This window comes from Carcharhinus amblyrhynchos, chromosome 24 (assembly GCF_965287045.1).
Source record: "Carcharhinus amblyrhynchos chromosome 24, sCarAmb.v2.hapA, whole genome shotgun sequence".
In the NCBI taxonomy this organism is placed as follows: Eukaryota; Metazoa; Chordata; class Chondrichthyes; order Carcharhiniformes; family Carcharhinidae; genus Carcharhinus; species Carcharhinus amblyrhynchos.
In genome coordinates, this window is record NC_137347.1 from 20,932,824 (window position 1) to 20,957,904 (window position 25,081).

Genomic DNA, 25,081 nt, shown 5'->3' on the forward strand with positions numbered 1-25,081 from the left:
GTTGGTGACAGTGGAACAAAGGGAAGAGGAGCAGTATATGGACATTTTGCTCTCTACTTTGGTGATACCTCAGAGTTATTGGTATATTAGACAAGCACATGGCAATGATGGAATGGTTTTAATGGAGGTTTTTAAGTTTCGTATAGATTGGGATAGACACAAGGTCAAGTCAGAAGGGTAGTGAATTTATTGTGCAGTTTTCTACAGCAATACATCCTAGAGTCAACAAAGGGGGCAAGCTATATTTGAGTTAGCATTTAACAGTGTGCCAGATTTAATAAACTGCTGAACAAGATGTGGATATCAGTTCAACGCAGTGTTTGGAAGGGAGAAACGAAAAACAGCTAATAATCTAGATTTAGGAAAGGCTGACTTTAATGGGATGGTGGCAGATTCCACTGCAAACTGGGCAAATCCACTAATTGGTAAAACAATAATAGATGTTCACAAATAATTTCATATAATAAAGAACCAGCTTAAATCCATAAGGGGCAACTGGAGGTAAGAGGCAACATAAAACCAAAAACACAAAAATGCAAAGAGCAGCAGATCTTGGTGAATGTAAAAAAATGCAAAGAACACCAAAGAATGACAAAACCAAAATATCAAGATAAACTTAAAAGGGATATAAAATTTAAAAAAAGGTGGTTATGTGCGCACCTTGAAAATTGGTAAAATATTTACAGTGGAGGAACAGGTCAGCATCTTGGTTATCCTAAGGAAACTAATATTGAATCAGTGTCAGAGACTCACCAAATTGAACATCATCTAAATAACATTAATGAAAGAAAATAATAGCACCAGAGCAGCAAATTCCCAGATGGTTTCCATACCAGGCTTTAAAGAGAGTCAGGTGAGAACATTAAACATTCTACAACTACAATCTTCTAGAATTTTCTTGACTTCAGAATCATTCCTTTAGAAAGGAAAATTTGTTATTTAAAAGCGAGAAAGGGAATCCAGGGAATTATAGACCAATTCTCCTCAACCGGTATGGCACGGCAGAGTGGGGTGCTGCAAGAAGCGAGCAAGTATTCTCACAGCCATGGCTGTGGGGCAGACTCCTAACTCAACTGTGTTTTTTCCTTTCTCTCCCTGTCAATTCCCAAAGTTTGGGCTCTCGCTCCAATGGCAATATAGCAGCTATAGCCATCAGAAGAAAACAGGACTGAAGAATATCACATTATTACTCAAGCCAGAGAACTATAGACAGCAAGGTCTACATTGGTGATTTGGGAACAGGAGCTGCCATGGGAGAGCTGGAATCAGTTCTCAGCTACTATGGCCCTTTGAGGTTGTGCTTTTGTGGAGTGTGAAGACTCTGGAGATGCAGATCCTCATGATCCCTCCAAATGCATGTAGCCAATGAACAGTGTGGGTCACACTGACTACAGCAACAATCATTTAAAAGAGAGGTAGCTTGAATGCCAGCATTCACTAATTACACTGGAGTTGCTTTGGGAATTTCAATTTCTGGGTGAACTGAGCTGATCCAGTGTGGAAAGTTCTCCGCAGATCCAGAGTGACCGTGCAGTGCATTTTAACCGGTGCGCCACGGCAGTGGCTGTGAGGCAGACTCCAAGCCCAGTGGTCTACACAACTCCTCTTCAAATGGTTCCCAAGCTTGTAAAAGACGAAAATGTCATAATTCACCTAATTACGATGGAATGCAGAGGAAATTGGCTCTTTTGATATTTAACCAAAAATAAGTGGGCATTGAGTGTAAATGATTTGATTTATTATTGTCACATGTATTATCATACAGTGAAAAGGATTGTTTCTTGCGCACTATACGGGCAAAACATGCTCATTGAGAAGACAGACTGCAGAATGTAGTGTTTCAGACATAGCTAGGATGTAGAAAAAGATCAACTTAATGCAAGGTAAGTCCATTCAAAAGTCTGACAGCAGGAGGGAAGAAGCTGTTCTTCAGTTGGACAGAAGGTCGGGGTGCCTGGGGTCCTTATTGATGCTGGCTGCTTTGCTGAGGCAGTGGGAAGTGTAAATAAAGTCAATGGATGGGAGGCTGGTTTGCGTGATGGATTGGGCTACATTTGTAGATGCTTGCAGTCTTGGGCAGAGCAGGAGCCATACCACGCTGTGATACAACCAGAAAGAATGCTTTCGATGTACTCTGTAAAAGTTGGTGAGAGTCTTGGCTGACATGCCAAATTTCCTTAGTCTTCTGAGAAAGTATAGATATTGGTGAGCTTTCTTAATGATAATATCGGCATGGGGGACCAGGACAGGCTGTTGGTAATGTGGATACCTAAAAATTTGGCCATTTGGATACTGTTGAGGGGGATAGCCTGTCAGGGGGAGACATCAGCAGCAGCCAGGCCTGTGGCATCACAGTTGGTTCTGCTGTGGGACAGGGTCAGGCAAAGAGCAAGCCAGCATAGTAATAGGGGACGCGTTAGTTAGGAGGTATAGACAGGCATTTCTGTGGCCGCCAGAAGACTCCAGAATGGTGTACTGCCTCTCTGGTGCTAGGGTCAAGGATGTCTCTGGCTGCTCACCCTCCCCCTTAAGAATGTCCTGCAATTGCTCAGAGATTGTTGTACATATTGGTATCAATGACATAGGCAGGAAGAGGGATGAGGTCCTGAAATGTGAATCTAGAGAGTTAGGCAGAAGGCTAAAGTGCAGGACCTCTGCACTTTAATTTCTGGTCTACTATCAGTGCCACGTGCTAGTGAGAGTAGGAATAGGAAGATTAGGCAGATGAATGCGTGGCTTGAGAGCTGGTGCAGGAGGCAGGGATTTAGATTTTTGGATCATTGGGATCTTTTCTGGGGAAGGACTGACCTGTTCAAGAGGGATGGGTTACATCTGAACTGGAGGGGGATTAACAACCTGGCGGGGAGATTTGCTAGAGCCGCTTGGGAGGGTTTAAACTAGTTTGGGGGGGGGCGGGAGTGGGCAGCAGTAGGGACACAGAAGAGAAGGTTGAAGACAGCACAGAAGTTAAAGAGAGCACATTAAGTAGTAAAGGCAGTGCCAGTAATCGTAGTATCAGACAGATCAGGCAAAAGCAAGACGGAGAGCAAGGGAAGTCCAGGTTAAACTGCATTTATTTCAATGCAAGAGGCCTGACAGGCAAGGCAAATGAACTCAGTGCATGGATGGGTACGTGGGACTGGGATATTATAGCAAGTACTGAAATATGGCTAAGAGAGGGACAGGACTGGCAGGTGAAACAAGGTGAGTGTGCTATTTGTCTCATTGAAGTGTGCCGTGTTACTGAAAAGGTTTGCAACCAGAGTAAGACTGACATCTTTAGTCAGGAAATGCCTGGAGTCTATAATTAAGGATACAGTGACTGACTGACTAACACCTTGAAAGTATTCAACAGCTCAGAAAAGTCAGCATGGATTTACAAAGAGTGGGTCATGCTCAATTAACTTGATTGAAGGTTTTTGAGGTGGTCATTAAAATAGTGGACAGGGAATTGACAATGGATTTATTACACAGGCTTCCAGAAAGCATGTGATAAAGTTCCTCAGAAAAGACTTCGAGCTAAAATTCAATCTCATGGAATTAAAGGCCAATTATTGAATTTATTAGGAAATTGACTGATCAACATGAGACCAGTAACATGCTGCTAGGAACTATGTAGGGCCTCAACTATTTACTTTATTCATTAGTGAGTCAGAAATTAGGAGCAAAAGCTACATATCCAAATTGGCCAATAGTACAAAGAAAGGCAACATTGTAAGCAGCATGGGTGAAAGTGTAATATTAAATAAAAAAAGGATAGATTAAGTGCATGGGTAAAAGTGTGACAATGGATTTCAATGAGGGTCAATGTGACGTCACCAACTTTGGACCAAAGAAAGTATAGTGTATTCTCTAAGCGGTAAAAAGCCAGAAACAGTGGAGTTCCAGAGAGACGTGGGTGTCCACCTACATGGATCATTAAAATGTTATGAAGGGTAAAAAAATAGTTAAAATGACCAATGGATGTCTGGCCTTTCTAAATGGAGAGCGAGAATACAAAGGAGTAGAGGTCATGTTTCAGTTTATCCACAGCCCTAGTCCAATCAAACTTGGACATATTGCAAGCAGTTCTAGGCACCATAGTAAGGATATATTGACCTTGGCTTTTGCCTGATCTGTCTGGCACAGCACGGATTAAGCAGAATGATACCTGGCCGCTAAGGGTTAAAAGAACAAGGACGGATTATCCAAACATGGATTGTATTCTCTGGAATTTATGAGGTGACTGAAATGAAATGTAGGAACATTAAGGGGAACAGATCAGGTGGGCAGAGAACTTTTCTGCTAATTGGGAACATAGGACTGCCAAGTGAAGTGCCAAACCGTGCCACACAGCCGCACAGGCGGAGGCAGAGGCACACGCAGCCGCACAGGCGGAGGCAGAGGCACACATACACACATCCATAGAGGCAGAGACACGCACAAAAATTTTTGTTAACCAAAGACATTAAGGAATCTGTAAGAAAGGAAGGTTGCAGATCAACCATAATCACACTGAATGGAAAGACAGCCTCAAGGAGATACACCTTACAGATCAAGTTCCAGGCATCACCATCACTGGGTATGTCAGCAGAGATAGCGGCACAGTGAACATTTACTCCAGCCTTCATAGTTATCAGGAGGGTTCCAGCTATGTACCACACCCTCCCCAATTCTCCCAAAGCTGATTAATTCTTACTCCTGCATACTGAACACCACTTGGAGGAAGGATCAAGGATGTTAAAATTATCAATCTGGGTGGGGGACTTCAATGTCCAGCATCAGGAGTAACTCAGTAGCACTACCATAGACTGGGCTGGCTGAGTTTAAAAGGATATAGCTGTTAGATTGGCTCTGTGGCAAGTGCTGGGGGAATCAACATGAGGAAAAAATATGTTTGACCTTCTCCTCACCAACCTGTCTGCTGCAGATACCGACACTGTCATGGACAGCTGTAAGAGTAACCACTGCACAGTCCCTGTGGTGACCATCATGGATCTGCCTAGTAATAGCAGTAACAAAAACTTAACAAGGCATAATAGGATGTGGTCAACCAAGCAACAGATAAGAATCTGCCTAATGATACCAGTAGCCAGCATTCAAAAGATACGATTTTACAAGGAAAAAGATTAGCAAGCATGCAGAAAGAAACAGGTATAAATCACCCTATTAGTAAGAAAGAGCTTATCCAGATAACAGAGATAAGTAGAGGTATACACACGCTAATTTCTAGAGTCAAGTGATTTGAGAGATGCAGACAGCCAAATACAAATGAATAAAGAATCATAGAGGAAAAATGGTATAATTGCCAGCACTCAGAAGCAGTTTACATCTAACTGCCAAGAGGTCAGATTACATCAAACAATCTGAGGTCAATTCACAATTTACAACCAAAGGCTAAACTTACATCTGTGTGTGTTGCCTAGGCAATGCAACAAGGTCTCAAAGGCAGTTTAACTATCTTTGTTGGACCAGGAAAAGACGTTTCCAAGACTTAATCCTCAGCCCAGTAATGTGGACTAAAAATTGGATCTGATTTATAGATTTATTTAATTTGGATGTTATTTGGGAAGGGTGAAGTCTAAAGGTTTTCAGGGATCATAGATACATTTTGGAACAAGGTATAATTTCCACATGAGCTGTGTGTGTTTAGTGATTCATATACTTGGAGTATTGTAGTCCTGTTTGTGTGCATTTCTTTCATTAATTAATAGTCTGTAATAATTATTATATGATGACTGGACTGGTTACTCTCACTAGGGTTTCACGTGACTCCTCCATTCCAAAAACAAAACTATACACAATCACGAACTGGTGCTTCAAGTTGGGACACCCTCACAGATAACATCAGCATGATTCATGACAAGACAAAGTTCCATCTTCACATTGAGGATATCCTTCATTGTGTTGCATGACATTACCACCCTGTTAGAAGGAATAGATTTCAAACAGATCTAGCAACTCAGGACTGAAGAATCAAAGAGGAAAAATGGTACAATTGCCAGCACCCTCTGAAGCAGGCAGACTTGAGCCATCAGCAACAGCAACCACAATCTGTAACCTCATGGCCCAGCATATCGCCCACTCTACAATTCCTACCAATCTAGAGAATCAATCCTGGCGAAAAAAGTGTATGAGGGAATGCCAGAAGCAGCATACCTAAGCTACAACACAGGACTACTTACATGCCAAACAGGAAAGCAGAATGTGATAGACCAAGCCACAATCAATGAATCAGATCTAAGCTTGGCAGTCCTAACACATCCAGTCGTGAATGGCAGTGAACAATTAAAACAACTCACTGGAGGAGGCGCTTCCACAGATATCCCGTCCTCAATGATGGAGAAGGCCAGTACATCAGCGTAAAAGACAAGATTGAAGGATTTGCAACAACCTTCAGCCAGAAATGCCGAGTGAATGATTCATTCTCGCTTCTTCTAGAGGTCCCCAGCATCAAAAATGCCAGTCTTCAACTAATTTGAATCACTCTACATGATATTAAGAAAAAGCTGAATGCACTGGATACTGCAAAGACCTGGCAATATTCTGGAAATAGTACTGAAGGCATGCTCCAGACCTTTCCATGAACTTCGTCAAGCTGTTCCTGTACAGCTATAACACTGGCATCTACCTGGCAATTTGGAAAATTGCCCAAGTATGTCCTGTACAGAAAAGGCAGGACAAATCCCATCAGCCAATTACCATCCCATCAGTCTACTCTTGATCATCAGTAAAGTGATAGAAGGGATCATTAACAATGTTATCAAGCGGCACTTGCATAATAATCTGTTCACTGATGCTCAATTTGGGTTCAGCCAGTGTCACTCAGCTTTTGACCTCGTCACAGCCTTGGCTTAAAACATGGAAAAAAGATCGGAACTTCAGAGGTGAGTTGAGAGCGACTGCCCTTGATATTATGGCAGCACTGACCGACTGTGATATTAGGGAGCCTTAGCAAAACTGGACTCCATGGGAATCTTGTGGGAAACAGAATCCCTGCTGGTTGGTGCCATGGCTAGCACAAAGCAAAATGGTTGTGGTTGTTGGGACACCAAATCATTTCAGTTCCAAAACATCACTGCAGGAGTTTCTCAGGGTACCATCCTAGATTCAACCATCTTCATCTGCTTCATCAATGACCTTCCTTCCATCACTGATAATTGCATGATGTTCAGTACCATTTGCAGTTCTTCAGCAGTTCATGCCCAATGCAGCAAGACTTGAACAATTTCCATGCTTAGACCTACAAGTAACATTTGTGCCACACAAGTCCCAGGCAATGCCCATCACCAACGAGAGATTATAACCATTGCCCCTCGACATTCAATGGCATTACCACTGCTGAATCCTCCATTAACAACATCCTGAGTGTTACCATTGACCAGAAACAGAACTAGACTAGCCATATAAATACTGTGGCTACAAGAGCAGGACATAGGATAGGAATCTTGTGGTGACTAACTTACCTCCTGACTCCCCAAAGCCTGTTCATCATCTACAAGGCACAAGTCAGGAGTGCGAAGGAATACTCTTCATTTGCTTGGACCAGTGCAGTTCCAACAATATTCAAGTAGCTTGACACCATCCAGAACAAAGCACCTACTTGATACCTCAAATATTCACACCCTCTACCACTGACGGCTAGTGGTAGCAGTGTGTACTCTACAAGGTGCACTGTAGAAACTCACCAAAACTCCTTAGGCAGCACTTTCCAAACCCACAAACATTACCAACTAGAAGGACAAGGGCAGCAGATACATGGGGACACCACCACTCTCCTTACTTGGAAATATACTGCCATTCCTTTGCTGTCGTTGGGTCAAAATCCTAGAACTCCTTCCCTAACTGCACACCAGGTGCACCTACACAACAGGGGTTGCAGTGTTCAAGACGACAGCTCACCACCACCTTCTCAAGGTTGGGCAATAACTGCTGGCCAAGCCAGCGACACCCACATCTGGGCATAAGTGCATCAAGTTAAATGTATGGCTCAGCAACCAATCAGAAGAATTTTCAGCCACTCTAAACGAGGAAGTATGAATTAGAAAATTTAATTCATTGTAAAATTATGCACAGGAAGTGTATGAGAGGCAAATAAAGATGAGATTAAGGGTTGGGAACTTTTTTTAAATTATGAAATTTTCAACAATAATTAAATTCTGAAAATGAGTTTTTTCGGTGCCAGAGTTTGTTTGGCAGTAAAGTTTCTCATGCCGTTAAAAATTCACTTACACTTGAATGTACCAGTCTCAACTTTTCTGGTACATTTAGTGGGTAACTTGTGGGCAAGTGCAGCAACATAACACCCTTTCACTGATTATGGATTTCAACTTGGAATCCATAATCCATTAGGTGCCAGCATCACATGACTTGTGAAAGAGCAGGGTAAAATGGGCAGCAACGTCCTGATTTCTATACTCTGATGAATAGCATACAGAAATTCCTGACAAACTGATGCTGCACAGCATAACTAATTCCTCTGAAGACAGGAAGCTCCTGCTCCAGGAATGCAATTTTCCAACAATAAATGTGTTCCCTCTGTATAAATTGATGATCTATAATTGTTCACATTACAATTCATGAATTTCATATGCTGCCATATAACTAACTAATAAGTATAAACTCCACTAGAATCAACCTTTGAGAGAAATCAAATTTCACTAACTCACTTTAAATAGGTATTATATTTCAAGAACAAAATTCAATTCAATGGCACCTTAATGTCCAACATGATCTTGAGGCCGAAACCCAATTAAGGCCACGTCAAATAACGTTTAAAATTTACTGATCTGATAATTCAGTAGTGAAGATTACAAGAATTGGGGGCATTGTTAAATAAATTATACTTTTATTAACATCTGTTTTAGAGGATGACAACGAAGTCCCAACATTCCTTCCATCATAAGGTCAAAAGTGGGGATGTTCGCTGATGACTGCACAATCTTCAACAATATTTGCAACTTCCCAGATACTGAAATAGTCCACGTCCAAATGCAGCAAGACCTGGATAATGTCCAAATGGAAAGCAACATTCGGATTTAAAATCCTACAGGTTAAATCTCTACTGAAATACAATTCATATTTTGGGAAGTTAATAGAAGTCTGCACCACTTCAAAATTTAATGTGCCTGCAAGAGTGAAAATATACCATAGACACCACCTCAAACATTTGAATTGCATATAGAGAACACCGAAGTGCTGCAACAGCAATGACATTCACTATCAGCTTATAACAAGATATCCCTCAAACCTGACACCACATTCAGCAATAACCCTTGTATGTGGACTTCAGATATAAGCTGCTGGCATCTACCCAATGATTTGCACAGCAAGTTCCTGAAATTGAAAGCAACTATGAACTTCACAATGTGTGTATTATATATTAAAAAACCCTTCAAATTATATAATGCTACAACCTAGTTTTAGGATCCACATGACTGTTATATAATTGTTCAGGTGAATGGAAATGTCATTTGGGATTCCCAGAGATTAATGTCACATCACTCTCAGCTGTCCATTTGCCTCTAAATTACACGTTTTTACATTAACTTAGTTATCTAAGAAGTGATCTATAGTGTATTGAATTATGAAACAGTATTGTTACACACAGGAAGGGGTTTAATTTAAAACAGACCTCATTCCTCCCTTCAGCACCTGTCCGTAAGCAGAAAAGGTTTTCAATTTTTGATTCCCCCCTTTAGAAGTGGAAGAATAATTTCCTGAACCCCTCAGTTTGAAGTATCCAATCCTCTATTAGTAATGCACAAATTTGGGATAGAGTAACATCAGAGAGTTAGTTTATTTTACACACACTTAAATGTGGAGAGGGGGTATTACTACCTAACCCCTGGTACATTCACACAATAAAAGAGGGAAAAGGGAAAGAAAAAGGTACAGGGCAAAAGATCAGAGACAAAATAAAAATAATTTGTTTCACATGAGTTTAGAATCAAAAGTCCAATAGTGCATCCCTTCAGAGAGGCTAACTGATCTGGGGTAATCCACTGTTCCAACAGCGATGACTTGCACTATAGGAGAAGTTTCTAGAGATTAATTAGTCTTGCAGCAAGCACTAGTACAGAAGTTCAGACTTTCCAGCAGAAATAGTATAGATGAGGATCAGGCAATTTAAACCCAGACAGATGTCTAGTTCTAATGCTCTTTTCTTGATGGAAGATGACAGACTGCCTCCTTTAGCTTCACAAGGTTCACAACAGGTTATAGCAGCTTGGGGTGAGGTTCATGTGACAGTCTGACTTCCTCTTGGTTTGGACAAAGGGTACATATTCCAAATCTGGATTCTTGAGATGGTTAATGTTTCATTCATTTATAAGTTACAAAGTCTTTTGTCCTCGGAGATGGATCATCTCCATTGGCCAGAGCCTGCCTTAGAAATGTAAAGGGGTTTTGTGGGTCTTCCTTGGTTACCAGGGATAATAGCATACTGTAGCGGTAATAAGGTTTCAGTCAATGTAAAGCTTTTGTCCATTATATTTAAATATATATTTAACTTTATAAAGTAGGTAGGATGATGTATATTTTTTTCTTTCATGTCTTCTTGAGATGACAGTATTACTCACACAGCATGCTGAAAAACTGACTTGGAAGACGACTACTCCAGTGCCATTAAAGCAGTTTCTTTAAAATCTAAGAACTTTCCAGAGTTGTGACCTTAATTCTTCAAGTTTTCTTCTCCAAACGAAATAAAAATCTAATTTCCAATTCAGTGTAGCACCAATTTAAATTGGTGCATGCCAAGACAGTAGGTGGAATCGCAACTGAAATATTTGATCACACATTGAAGTTTATAAATGCTGGCTGCTTTCAAGTCAAATTAAATCATATTCCTTCAATAATAAAACATGCCATTGAGTGTTTTTATAATGGCTGAAATGAGGTAACAGCTTAATTGTATTAGTTATGTTATAGAAGAGTAAGCAATATTTTGGACATGCTCTGAAACTTGTCTCCGCAAAGATTTTATAAATCGTTTTGTAACATGGACCTTATGGAATAGTTGGAGATTGCAGCAGAATGGTTATTACCATTTAAATCCCAGTGATGGGGCAGTAGATTTGGGTAGTCTAGTAAAATACGTTAGATTGGTAGGACATAAGTTTACAGATTTGATTTGCTTACATGGTCACTTTTATCTGTGTGTTTGGGAAGTGCCAAGACTAAGAATTGCTTTACTAGTGGGACAGACAGAAAAATCAAACCACACCATTCGGCCAATTATTGTTCAGAAGCAACTAGATGTGGTGACAGGGTTGGAAATATATTACCACCCCACTACACTAATGAACAATTGGTTATACCCAAATGTGAAGGAGAGATGGAACAGGACACCTTCAAGTAATGAGAGTCTGAAGACATGGTGACTTGCTATTTTAAGGTATTGTGAAACAACCGTATCAGAAAATAAACAAACCAAAGATGTGCAGGTTAGATGGATTGGCTATGCTAAATTGGCCCTTAGTGTTCAAGGATGTGAACGTTAAGTGGATTAGTGATGGTAAATGTGTGTGTGTGTGTGTGTGTGTGTGTGTGTGTGTGTGTGTGTGTGCGCGCGCGCGGGGCGGGGGGGTGGAATCAGTGCAGGCTCAAAGGGCTAAATGGCCTTCTTCTGCACTGGCTGTGTCTATGGTTAAGTCAAAAAACTTTTAGTGTTTTGTTGGGTTATGAACAAATACATGAAGTCAGAAAGCAACATTTGCTGACCTTCTAAAATGTATCCAGACGTTCCCTGGTCTTCTCATAAGCCAATACCAGTTATGAGTCTCTGCATTTGTATATTGAAAGTGACTTATTACACCTCTTATTGCTCAGTTAAATATTATTTAAATGGTTATGGTACACTTTAATCTCTGTTCTTTGATGACAACTCAGCAGTCAAAATTATCCAACAATGCACTTCACATAACATGCTGCTAAACAACATAATCAGTTTGTTTGATACTCTGAGTAAGAAAGAAGCAGATATGCAAGTAACTAATGCTCCTGATTTTCCACCTCAAATATAATCCCCTTCTCCATACGCACCTGTTTACCCTGCGAGGACATTTATCTGGTTTAATATCTACCTCATAGAGGTAGACGTCAATCTTTGGGATATCTACTTGGAAGCAGTTGGCCAGCAGTTTAATCGGTTTTCCCATGGTACCACATCCTGGACGCCTTGGCACCGTGAAGAGGGGCTGAGCCCCAACAGCTCCTGTAAGAAGAAAAAAACTCAGTGAAATTAGTTGAAGAAGCTAATCAGCTCCTCCCTAAAATGATGGACCTTGACAACATCAAGAACTCAGCAACATCTTATTAGGTATTAAGTCAATCTACACTTGATTTGACATATACAACATTGCAATGCCACAGGAAAGCACAAGATTTTAACATCTATATGTATCAAAGACCTGAAATATTTAGCATTGAGGTTGGAAGCTTTTCCTTAGGTTGGGGATGAGGTTGCTTAACGAAAAAACAAAATTTAATCCTTCAAGTTTATACAATTAAAACTTCTTAATTTTACCCATTTGAAGTTGCGTCTTAGGCCATCATAAATTTCTTTAAAACTTGTTCCTTTTTTAGAACAATTATGTTGATTTAATTTGAATAAATTTCATCCATATACACAAGATATTATGACTTAAACTACTAACAAGGAAATGCAAATATACAGAAAAGAGTTGCTACAAATTGATATGTACTCAATAAACATAGTCTAGTTATATCCTGTCTACAAAAAGGAGGAAAACCAAATCTGGTCATATACTGTCCTATCTATTCTCAGTCATCAAAATGACGGAAGGAACTGTTGACAGTGGTATGAGGCAGCATCTACACGCCACTAACCTGCTTGCTGATATTCAGTTTGGGTTCTGCAAGGGCCACTTGGCTCCAAATCACATTACAGCCTTGGCAGCTGGTGGAATTCAAATTCAATTAATTAATAAGTCTGGAATTGAAATTGTAGTCTGAGAAATGGTGACCATGAAATTACTGGATTATTTTAAAAACCCATCTAGTTCACAAATGTCCTTTAGGGAAGGAAATCTGCTTTTCTTCCCTAGTCTGACCTACATGTGACTGTATAATCACAGCAATGAAGTTAACTCTCAACAGCCTGTTGAGATGGGCTAGCAAGCCACTCAACTGTATCAAATTGCTATAAGAATCAAAAAAGATAAAACTGGACAGACCCCCTGCCGTTGACCTGGGCACCAGAAATGCCCAGTCAACACTACAAAATCCTCCTCATTAACATCTGAAGAATTGTGCCAAAACTGGGAGTATCGACTAGTTAATCAAGAGCCTGATACAGTCAAACTCACCAAATCATACCTTACAGCCAATGGAAGGCTTCAATGGAAGGACTGATCCACCAGAAGTGGCAGCACAATAGCATATATAAAAAAAATCAGGAGGGAGTGGTTTTGGGAGCTCTCAGCATTGATTCTGGACCCCACAAGTCTCATGACATCAGGTGAATTTGGGGCAAGGAAACATCCTCTCCTTCAGCTGATGAATCAGTGTCCCTCTCTTTCAAATACCACTTGAAAGAAGTACTGAGGGTAGGCAACATGGGCACGGAATGTCTCTTGACGGGGCACTTCAATGACAATCTTGAAGAGTGGCTCACTAGCACCACTACTGGCTGAACTAGTTAAGTCCTGAAAGACATGACTGCCAGACTGGGCCTGAAGTAGGTGGGGTGAACAAACCAACATAAGTGACAAAGTTCCCCAATCTACTAGCCTTGCACCTAACCAAGCTATTCCAATATGGCTCCAATACTGGCATTTACCTTGCAATGTGGAAAAGTGCCCAGGTATATACTGTCCACAAAATGTAGAAGAAATCCTATCCAGCGAATTACCATCAGTCTATTCTCAATCACTATCAGGCAGAAAATATCATTGATGGAACCATCAAGTAGTACAGACATGCAATAATTTGCTAAGTGATGCTCAGCTGGGTTCTGCCATAAACCTTCGATCCCAGACTTCAGAACTGTCCTTGTGCAAACATGGACAAAAGAGCTGAATTCCAGGAGTGTAGTGAGAGTGGCTGCCTTTGACATTGAAGAGCCCCAGCAAATTTGAAGTAACTGAAAATCAAGGGTTAAGGTCTCAATTGGCTGTTGTTGAAGGCCAATTATAGCAAGCCCAGGATATTACTGCAAGTGTTTCTCAGCATAGTGCCCTAAACCCAACTATCTTCAACTGCTTTGTGGATGTTTGCTAATGGTGGCAAAGTTTTCAGTACTATTCACTACTCCTCTGTTGCTGAAACTGTAACACCCACATGCAGCAAGACCTGAACAACATCCAGGCTTGGGTTAATAAGTAATAGTAACATTTGCACTGCACAAGTGCAAGGCAATAACCACCTCCAATCAATAAGAATCTAACCATCTCCTTTGATATTCAACAGCATTACCAGCACTGATCCCCACCAACATTCCCCACCTGCACAGAGAGGGTTACCATAAACCAGAAATAGTAGAGGAACCAGTCATATAAATCCTACTGTGGCAAGAGCAGACCAGAGGTTAGAAATTATGTGGCAAATAACTCATCTCCTGATTTCACTGTTTACAAAGCATAAGTCAGAAGCATGATGAAATAATCACCACTTGCCTGGATGAGTGCAGATCCAACATTCAAGCTGATCAACACTATTCAGGCCAAAGCTGCTCACCTGATTGGCATCTCGTCCCCACTTTAAACTTTCAATCCCTCCACAATGATAGCAATGCGTATCATCTAAAAATTGAATGGAAGCAACTCGCTTAGTCACCTTCTCCAACATCTCTCAACAGGTATAGAATAACATCACACCAGATGCATGGAAACATCACTGCCTGCACATTCTTTTCTAAGTCTCACTCCATCCTGGCTTGCAACTGTATCACTGTTCATTCACCGTCACTGGATCAAAATCCTGGAACTCCTTCCCCAACAGCATGGCTAGGAGTACCTATAAATCACAGGCTGCAACAATTCAAGGCACTGGCTCACCATCACCTTCTCAAAGGCAATTCGGGATAAATAACAAATGTCAGCCTTGCCAGTAATGCTCCCTTCCCAGGAAATGAAAATGCCACAAATTTCCAAGTATAAATATATCAATTCAGTATGACAGCAATAAAAGACATAAAACTAGTTAGTGTTGATTTCCTTTATACTAGTGATTTATATGTCATTTATTTATTGATTGTAATTACAATGGCAAATGAGTGCAACAAGTACAAAGGAAATAAAAGGGTTGAAGAGAGAAGGTGTATTTAGTTGAGAAAGTAATCTAAGATTAAATAAGAAAGCTTTGTAAGTATTCTGTATGTTCATCAACAACACTGTTACAACTAAAACTGGATAGGACATTTAGAATTGATATTGTACATGTTGGTGTTTACTGCATGTTTTTTGCAGAAGAAGCAAAAACAGCATGGCTCATACGGTGAACATTCTGTCTTATGAAATATTAATAACTTCTGTGGTGACATAGATCCCTGAAAATAGTTTTTCCCCTCTACATTTGTACACGCAACTGACTCCGAAATTGGGTGAGTTTGGCTCTCCTACTCTGGGATGGAAGGGGACATGGAATCATTCAGGTAATATTCCTTTACTTTTTAGCACCAAACATATGGAGATCAAGGAACAAGGCATTATTCAAGCTAAGGAATTGCACAGGTGATGAGAGAATAAAAGAGCATAATGTGCAATGCACAGAATAAAAATGAGATTGCAATTAAGTTGTGAGCTTTTGGGTTCAAATATCACCAGGAAGAAAAAGTGAATGAAAGTTAAATGTTAAACAAAACTAGCATTCTGGAAGTTAAGTGTCCATCTGTTTAGTAATGGAAACATACAAAGCTACATAGAGACTTGTTTTGCGTTGGAGGATGGGGGATGGAACAGAAATCAACCTCAACAACGTGCAAAGAACAAATTAAAAGTCACTGCAGATTGTTTAACAACTACACTTATTTAAAAAAATAAAAACAGGAAGATGAAAATTACTGCGACACCAAGATTGCCAATAGGAAATTACAGCACATTTATTTCAGACTAGAGGCTCGAGTACAGTGTAAGAAAGCTATACTGCAGTTAATCACCACACCCCTTTCCCCAAGTGCCCTGATCCCATCACATAGTTGTGTTGCTGACCTCAATAAATGAGCAACTTTTAATTTCCATTAAAAAGGCACACGCTATAGGAAACACCCTACCACCCACAGGATACGTCAGTGATCTGGATGATTGTGTCCTCACACAAGATTTACTTCCTCAGACTGAAGGGAAAGACCAACTATTTTGAAATGTTGCAAAAGCTAACGTAACTGTTGATTTGTTGGAGGCAAAAACCAGACAGTTCCAAACGTGATTTTTCTTAAAGTTCAAATGCAAAACTATTTCTGGATTTAACACTGCCTGTTCGATTTGAATACTCCTACCCACCCACCCATGAAGTGACGCAGTCCATATCACCGCCCACAGAACACCATTCATTCAGAACTTGAAATGTCAAATAATGGAGAGGATTATTCATCAAGCAAACTTTAGAATTCACCCCCACAAAGAGTACTAAAAGCATAAAGCATCCAATGCAGGTTCAAAAACTCACTAAAGCTTTAGCCCCCACAACTTACCTTGGAAAATAAAAGAAATCGTGAACTCAATATATGTGGCCAGCAGTGGCCCCTTTTCCCCACCAAAATATCTTAATGCATATTTCAGAAATTAAACAGAAAACCTGAACCAATTCTTGTCACAAAGGATGCTGCAATCATTACAAACAATCACAATGAATTTTATAGCACAGAAATAGGTTATTCAGTGCAACAGGCCAATGCTGGTGTTTAGTCTGCACACAAGCCTCTTTATTCCTTATTTCAATTCTGCCCCTTAAGATATCCATCAATTCCTTTACCCATGTATTTATCTAGTTTCCTCTTAAATGTATCTATTTACTTCAACTACTCCATCTGATAGAGTTCCATATTCTCACCACAACTGAACTAATGAAATTTCTTCTTCTTTAGCTTATATTGGTGACCCTAGTTTTGCACTCCCTCAAATAAAAAAAAAATCAACTTTATGTAATCGTATCAAAAGCCCTCAATTTTCAAGGCCTCTACCAGGACAAGGGCTGCTGGCTCTTGGGGACACCACCAAGTTCCCTTCCATGCCATACATCATGACTTCAAATTATTTCACCATTCCTTCACCGTGACTGGATCAAAATCCTAAAACCCCTTTCCAATAGTGAACCTACACCAGAAAGACTGCAATGGTCCAGGAACAATTTGGGATGGACAACAAATTCTGGCCTTGCCAGTGACTCACACACATCCCATGAAATTATTTTAAAAAGCCTTCTCTCAATCTTCTCCTGCCTGGGGAAGAGAACCTTAGCCAGTTCAGTCTTTCTTGATCGATCCAATGAGAACTAGAAAGTTTTATAAAAAGTTCTGCTTAAGCAAGGAACCAACCACCACTTATCATTCTCTCAGAGAATTGAATAAGTAAAATATATTAGGTACGATCTGGTCACATACTTGAGGAATCAGGGTTACATTATGTGCCTAAGCGCCACAACAAGCAAGTACAAAGTTATTTTTGTGAAATTTTAAATTATGTGGGGGAAATAGAGGAACTGAAAAATAGACATTTGAAAATGAAACAAGCATGCAGACAAGACAACTGCACTGAGTACATCTATACTGACCATACAAATCAACCCCCTTTTCTACCACAAAATATTATACTTGCATTAGAAGTTGGTCTCAATTAGTCACCCCAGAAATGCACGTTTCACTCATTTTATTAGTTAGCTCACTGGATCAAGCAAATGGTACAGGCCATATTTCCAAGATGATGCATAAGAATTTAACACATGCCCACACAGAACAGAACATCTGTGACAAACAACAAACAGGAACGGATCCTCCGGCAATGAGAATGAATTAAGAAGCTGGTTTCAAATTAAAAGTTGTACCATTTGTTAATTCATCAAATAACTGTACTAAAGCGAAGAATTTGATGTTAATGAAAAACTGGTACAAGAATGGAAAATGCCCAAGCCAAGTGCACTATGAATAAAGTGCCCAGCAATGCATATATCCACATTTAAGCAGGCCAGATCAAATCCAAGTCCAGCAAAGATTTAAGAGCATCAGCTAGTTGGTGTAGCTGCTTTATGGAACATAAATGTCTACAGTTTTAGCAGAGGAAGGTGGTGATTTGTAGTGGAAGGATGATTCTGAAAACAAAAGCACCAAATGTTGTGTCAAGGCAATAAAGTAAGGTCTTCACTCTCTTGACATAGTCTTTAATGTTAGAAGTGTAATAGACAAGACTTAAGGGCATGGACTGACACATGGAAGTGAGATATGGAGTTGCCATCAGGGAGACATGGTTGAGGGAAGAGCAGAACGGGCAATTTAACATCCTGGGGTATCTTTAGGTGAGACCGTAGAGGATGTAAAAAGGAAGTGGCGTAGGGAGTCAATCACTGCAATAAGGAGGTGATATCATAGAAGCGTCTTCAAACTAGGCTTTGTGGGTAGAACTTAATATAAAAGGGAACAGTACATTCCTGGGGGAGTGTATTATAGGCTCCCAAAGATGCAGTGGGAAATAGAAGAACAGATATGTAGACAATTCATCAAGATGTGTAAGAATAACAATTGGGTAATTATACTAGGAGATTTCAGCTTCCCCAACATAAATTGGGATAGTCATAACGTAAAGGGTTAAAAAGGGGTGAATTTCTTGAAATGTATTGAGAGGAGTTTTTCATATCATTATGTAGAAGGCCAATAAGGGATGGGGGAGTGCTGGATCTTGTTTTGGGGGACAAAGCTGGACAAGTGTTTAAATGTGGCAGCAGGGGAGCATTTTAATAATAGTAACTGCAACATGGTACAGTCCAAGGAGAAAGGTGGCCTGCAAAAGATGATTTTGGTTTTTTTGGCGGGGGGGGGGGGGCGGCGGCGGCGGCGGCGGCGCGGCGTGTGTGTGTGTGGGGTCAGATTTTATTAAAATAAGGTAGGGTCTGGCCAAAGTTGACTGGGAACAGTTCCTTGCAAGGAAATCTACTACAGAGCAGTGAGAAGCATTCAAAAAGGAAATGGGGAGTACAGGTGGAACATGTTCCCTGTAGGGGGAAAACGTAGGAGCAATAAGTTCAGGGAACTCTGGATATCTAAGACATTGCAGGACTGGAAAAAGAGGAGGAGAATGGTTTTTAGCAAGTCCAAAGGGAACACTTCAGCTGTGGCCTTAGACGAATATAGGAAGTGCAAGAGGGAACAAGAAAGCAATTAGAAGAGCAAAGAGAGGGCACGAGAAAGGACTTGTGAACAAGATTAGGAAAAATCCTAAAAAATTGTATAAATACATGAAGGGGAAGAGATTAACCAGGGAAGGATAGGGCTCATTAGAGACCAAAGGGTAATGTGTGTGTGTAGCCATAGGACATTGGGAGGATGTTAAATGAATACTTCTCACTGGTCTTCACTCAGGACGAGGAAGACGTAATACAGGAAAAGGGACTGGGAGGATCTTGAGCAGTTTGACATAGGACGTGGGGTGGTATTGGACACTTTGATGGGCTTAAAAACAGACAAAGTACCAGGCCTGGATGAATTGCATCCCAGGCTGCTGTAGGAGGTAAGGCAGGAAACTACAGAGGCTCTGGTGCAAATTTTTAATTCCTCTCTGTCTACAGAGGAAGTGCCAGAGGACTGGGAAACAGCGAAGGTGGTTCGGCGATAGTTTTAGGGTGAAGGGCAGGAGATTCAAAGCGGATTTAAGAAAAAGAGATCACTCGAAGGGTGGTGAGAATCTAGAATGCACTGCCTGGGAAGATAATGGATGCTGGAAACCTTACAACCTTTAAAAAGGTATTTGGATATGCACTTGGAATATAACATTCAAGGAAAGAGGACAAGTGCTGGAAAGTGGGATTAGCATGACTTTAGTATAGTTATTGTCAGTGCAGATTTGATGGGCCTTTGGAGCAGATTTAGTCAGAGCCGTAGGGTCATATAGTGCAGCAAAATGGGATCCTCATGATAATGCCATAACTAAAATGACTTAGAATGAATTCTATGAATTTGATCATTTTGTAAATGTTTTGATTGTGGTTAAAGTTATCCTTGTAGAATTAATTGATGCATTTTATTCAATGAATCAAAGATTTAATTCAGAGCACTTTTGCAATTTAAAATGACAACCAGTAGTTCATATTTTAAAATGGACACATAAGTCGACCTCCAATTACAGAGATTTTCAGGGTTTAAAGGTTACTTGTATAGCAACATAAAAACTAGAAGCAAGAGTAAGCCATTTGGTTCTTCGAGCCAGCTCCGCCATTCATTTTGATCATGACTGATCACTGAATTCAATATCCTGTTCCCCCTTTCTCCTCACACCCCTCGATCCCTTTAGCCCCGACAGCTATATCTAATTTCTCCTTGAAATCAGACATTTTGGTCTCAACTACATTCTGTAGTAGTGAATTCCACACACTCATCCCTGTCTGAATGAAGAAATTTCTCCTCGCCTCTATTCTAAAAGATTTATCTCCTTATCCTCAAACTATGACCCCAAGATCTGGACTCCACTACATTTAGGAACATTCTCTCTGAATCTACCCTGTCTAATCCTGTTAGAATTTAATAAGTTTCTATCAGTGAATATAATCCTAACTGACTCAGTCTCTTCTCATGACAGACCTGCCATCCCAGGAATCAGCCTGGTAAACCTTCACTGTACTTCCTCTATAGCAAGGACTTCCTTCATTGGATAAGCACACCAAAACTGCACACAATACTCCAGGTGTGGCCTTACCAAAACTCTAGATATACAACTGCAGCAAACCACCTCAATTCCTATACTCAAGACCTCTCGCTATGAAGGTCAACATACAATTTGCCTTCTTTACTGCCTGCTGTACTTGCATGCTTACTTTCAGCAACTGACACACGAGAACACCAAGGTCTTACTGCGTATCCACCTCTCTCAATTTACACCCATTCAAGTAATAATCTGTCTTATTATTGCTACCAAAGTGGATAACCTCACATTTATTCACATTAGACTACATCTGCCATGCATATGCCCACACACAGCCTGTCTAAATCATACTGAAGCATTTCTGCATCTTCCTCACAGCTCACCCTGCCACCCAATTTTGTATCATCTGCTAATTTGGAGATAATACATTCAGTTCCCTCTTCCAAATCATTAACATACAAGATAAGCAGAGGGGTCTGAGCACAGATCCCTGCGAAACCCCAACAGTCACTGACTGCCAATCAGAAAAAGACCCATTTATGCCAAGTCTTTGTTTCTTATCTGCTAACCAGCTTTCTATCCATTTCAAGATATTACATGCAATCCCATGTGCTTTAACTTTACAAAGTAGTCTGTTATGCGAGACTGTGTCGAAAGTCTTCTGAAAGTCTAAATAAGTCATACCCACTGGTTCTCCTCAGTCAACTCTACCAGTTACATTCTCAAAGAATTCCAATAAATCCCTTTTGCAAATTCATGCTGACTTTGACCGATTACACCACTGCCTTCCAAATGCTGAGTGATGAAATTCTTGATAGTGGACTTTAGCACAGTATTGATGTTAGGGTCACTGGTCCTGTTTTCTCTGTACTCCCTTTTTGAATAGCAGTCTTATATTAGCTATCCTCCAATCTGTAGGAACCAGTCCAGAGTCAAAAGAATTTTGGAAAGTAACCAATGGATCTACTATTACTAGGACCATTTCCTTAATTACTCTGGGATGAAGATCATCAGGACCTGGGGATTTATCCACCTTCAATCCCATCAATCTCTACTAATGCTGGTTTCCTCCAGTTCCTCAGTAAAACTTGTGACTAAACTCACTAAAAATGTGATATCAATACTAAAACTGCATTTGACAATTAAACCAAAATCTGAAAAGCCATTCTTTTAGGAATACTAACATGTGACAATTTTAGTACAAATGCTACAAAATCTCACTGCGAGCATTCACATTTCAGCTTGTTGCAAACATCTTCATACTTGGACAAAAAGCAGTGTTTACCCACAAGGTGGTGGGTGGGAGTGAAACACTTCTGTCAATTAGTTTGACCTCTAAACATCAGCTACCTCCAAACATTACTTCGAAACCTTGAAATCCTGAACAACCTCTAGAGAAGTCAACTTGCTCTATTTACACATTACAGAGGTCAAAATTTTCAATTTAAGATTACTTCAAATTTAAAGTAATAATTCTAAATCAACATGCATTCTCAAAGGCAAGTCATGCCTAACCAATTTTCTGAAACTTATTGAACTATGGCAACATCTTGGATCACGACATTTGTCTTTCAAGGTGCTGCCATACTGTCAACTATCAGCATTGACAATGTGACACTAGAGATTTTTAAAATTCTTTCATGGGATGAGGGCATTGCTGGCAAGGTCAGCATTTGTTGCTCATCCCCAATTACCTTCAAACTAAGTGGCTTGCTAAGCACCTCATGACGCAATTAAGAGTCAACCACATTATTGGAGGTTCAGAGTCACATATAGGCCAGACTGGGTAAGAATCATAGAATCTACAATGCAGGATGGGCCATTTGACACATTGAGCCTGCACTGACAACAATCCCACCCAGGTCCTGTCCTATCCGCATAACCTCACATTTATCCTCCTAATCCCCTTGACATTAAGGGACAGAGGGGTTTTTTGGACTGTGGGAAGAAACTCCAGAGCACCTGGAGGAAACCCACACAGGCACAGGGAGAATGTGCAAACTCCACACTGACAATCATCTGAAGCCAAAAGTTTGAACCGGGGTCCCTGGTGCTGAGAGGCTAACCATCATACCACCTTGCCGCCCCAAAGGTTGACATTTCTGCTGTGTTGGGTTGAAGTTAAATCCACGTATTAGCCTGGGTCTCTGGATTACTAGGTCAGTATCACCATTTCCCTCCAATAGATAATTATATATCACAAATCTAGACTCGACAATCACCAATAATCTGTTCCTTGATGTTGAAATTAACAGAAGCACTATAAAATCTACAGCTATTATATCCAAGCCAGGTGAGAGTGGAACAGCAGCAGCTTGGCTGAGAAAATGAAACTGCTAGTCTACCAAGTCCTTGTCCTCAGCGCACTCCTCGAAAGTGGTGTTACCTGGACAAAATGTGGATGCAGGAGAAAAGGTTGAACAGGTTCCACCTTCAATGCTTCTGATGAACCCTCAGCATCTCTTGATAGGGTATGGTCACCAACTCAAAGGCCAACATGTTAAATCTATCAGCATACACTCATTACACGAGTATATCTACCCTGATTTGACCATATTCATTGGATGGATGATGGCCATATACCCAAAGACCTTCTGCATGAATTAGCCACAAGGTCACACCCTCCTGGGAGTCCCACATTTCCATTTCCTAGCATCTACAAGCCTGATATGAAGATAGTGGACACTGATGCAAACAACTGGGAGAAGTTGCTGATGGCCATGACTGGAGGCTGACCATTTGAAAGGGTTTTGGAAGAGGCAAGAATCAACAAAAAGCTCAGCTTGCAAAGAAGGGGACCCAAAGAAAACAGAAGCCAGTGAATTGTGCATTCTTGCAGCCTACTGTCTTCCTCTGCAGCAAATGCAGCTGAGACTGCACAGGCATACCTGGCAATGCTTAACATATAGTTGCCATTATTGCAAAAACCATCACCTGCTGCGATTGAAGGCTGGCACCAACAATTTGAAGTGATAAAATTTCTGCATAGGAATATTAGAGTAGATATACACGTTAACTTTTAGAAGACACTTAATAAGATATCTCACAATAGAGTGATAGAGATTTACAGTATGGAAACAGGCCGTTTGGCTCAACTTGTCCATGCCTCCCTTTTTTTAAACCCCTGAGTTCCAGTTGCCCGCATCTGGCCCATATCCCTCTCTACCCATCTTACCCATGTAACTGTCTAAATGATTTTTAAAAGACAAAATTGTACCTGCCTCTGCAGCTGCCTCTAAACTCGCATTAAATGAAATCTCTGAAGATAAGAGTTGTTAATAAATCAGATAGTTAGATAATAGGGAATAAATAGGAATGTTAAATAAATGGAAGATATCTTATTTCATAGCAAGAACCTCTGGAAAAGCCTTTGGTACTTTTCTAGGATCTACATTTATAAAACTATATAAAATTGACATCTGGGTAGATCCCAAAAATTTGCAAATTATGACAAGCCACAGACTAAATTGCAATATTCACAAGCAAATGGGATAATTATGGGACTCTTGAAGGCAGCAATTGTACACCAGAATCACAAATGGAATTTGTTATCAAATGTAAGGTCAGCTTTCTTGATGACTCAGTGGAAAACAGATCTTGGTTGAGATGATGTAAAGCTATGTGGTTCCATCAGAGTATACAGTATTCAGGAAAACATGGCATCAGACACTATAACTGGCCTTGCTATCCAAGGCCTATCAGTTTTTGAGGGAGATAGTGCAGGGAGACGGAGGGAGGCTGTGTGTAAAACCAGCAAGTTCCCATACTTCATTTTTGAAGTATGGGAAGTATTTTTGAATACCATTTATATACATGATCTGGAGGAGGGAACCGAGTGTACGGTGTCGAAATTTGCTGACGACACCAAGATTGGTGGAACGGCAAATTGTGCGGAGGGTGTGGAGAGTCTGCAGAAGGATCTAGATAGGCTGGGCGAATGGGCCAGGAACTGGCAAATGGAATTTAATGTTGGCAAATGTGAAGTTGTCCACTTTGGTAGGAATAATGGTAGGAAGGAATATTACTTACATGGTGAAAAACTGCAGCATGCGACGGTGCAGAGGGACCTTGGGGTCCTTGTGCATGAGTCGCAAAAACCCAGTCTACAGGTGCAGCAGGTGGTCAGGAAGGCTAATGAGATGCTGGCCTTCATAGCGAGGGGGATTGAATATAAAAGTAGGGAGGTCTTGCTGCAGCTGTATAGGGCACTGGTGAGGCCGCAGCTGGAATACTGTGTGCAGTTTTGGTCGCCGTACTTACGCAAGGATATTTTGGCCTTGGAGGGAGCGCAGAGGAGG

General features: G+C 40.6%; 1 protein-coding gene across 3 annotated transcripts in view; it reads right to left on the reverse strand.

Moving 5' to 3' along the window:
- The window catches only part of LOC145357810 (protein argonaute-3), a 158,376-nt gene that overhangs the window by 89,521 nt on the left and 43,774 nt on the right, over positions 1–25,081 (reverse strand). For 2 of the 3 annotated variants that reach the window (XR_013889371.1, XM_080211327.1), the window contains exon 2: positions 12,022–12,193. Coding sequence is in view for 2 of the 3 variants with exons in the window: in XM_080211327.1 (XP_080067453.1) it covers positions 12,022–12,193 (172 nt within the window). In the remaining variant the exon portion in view is untranslated. Of the gene's footprint in view, positions 1–12,021; positions 12,194–25,081 lie in introns of those variants that run through there. The other variant, XM_080211328.1, reaches the window with a different exon arrangement.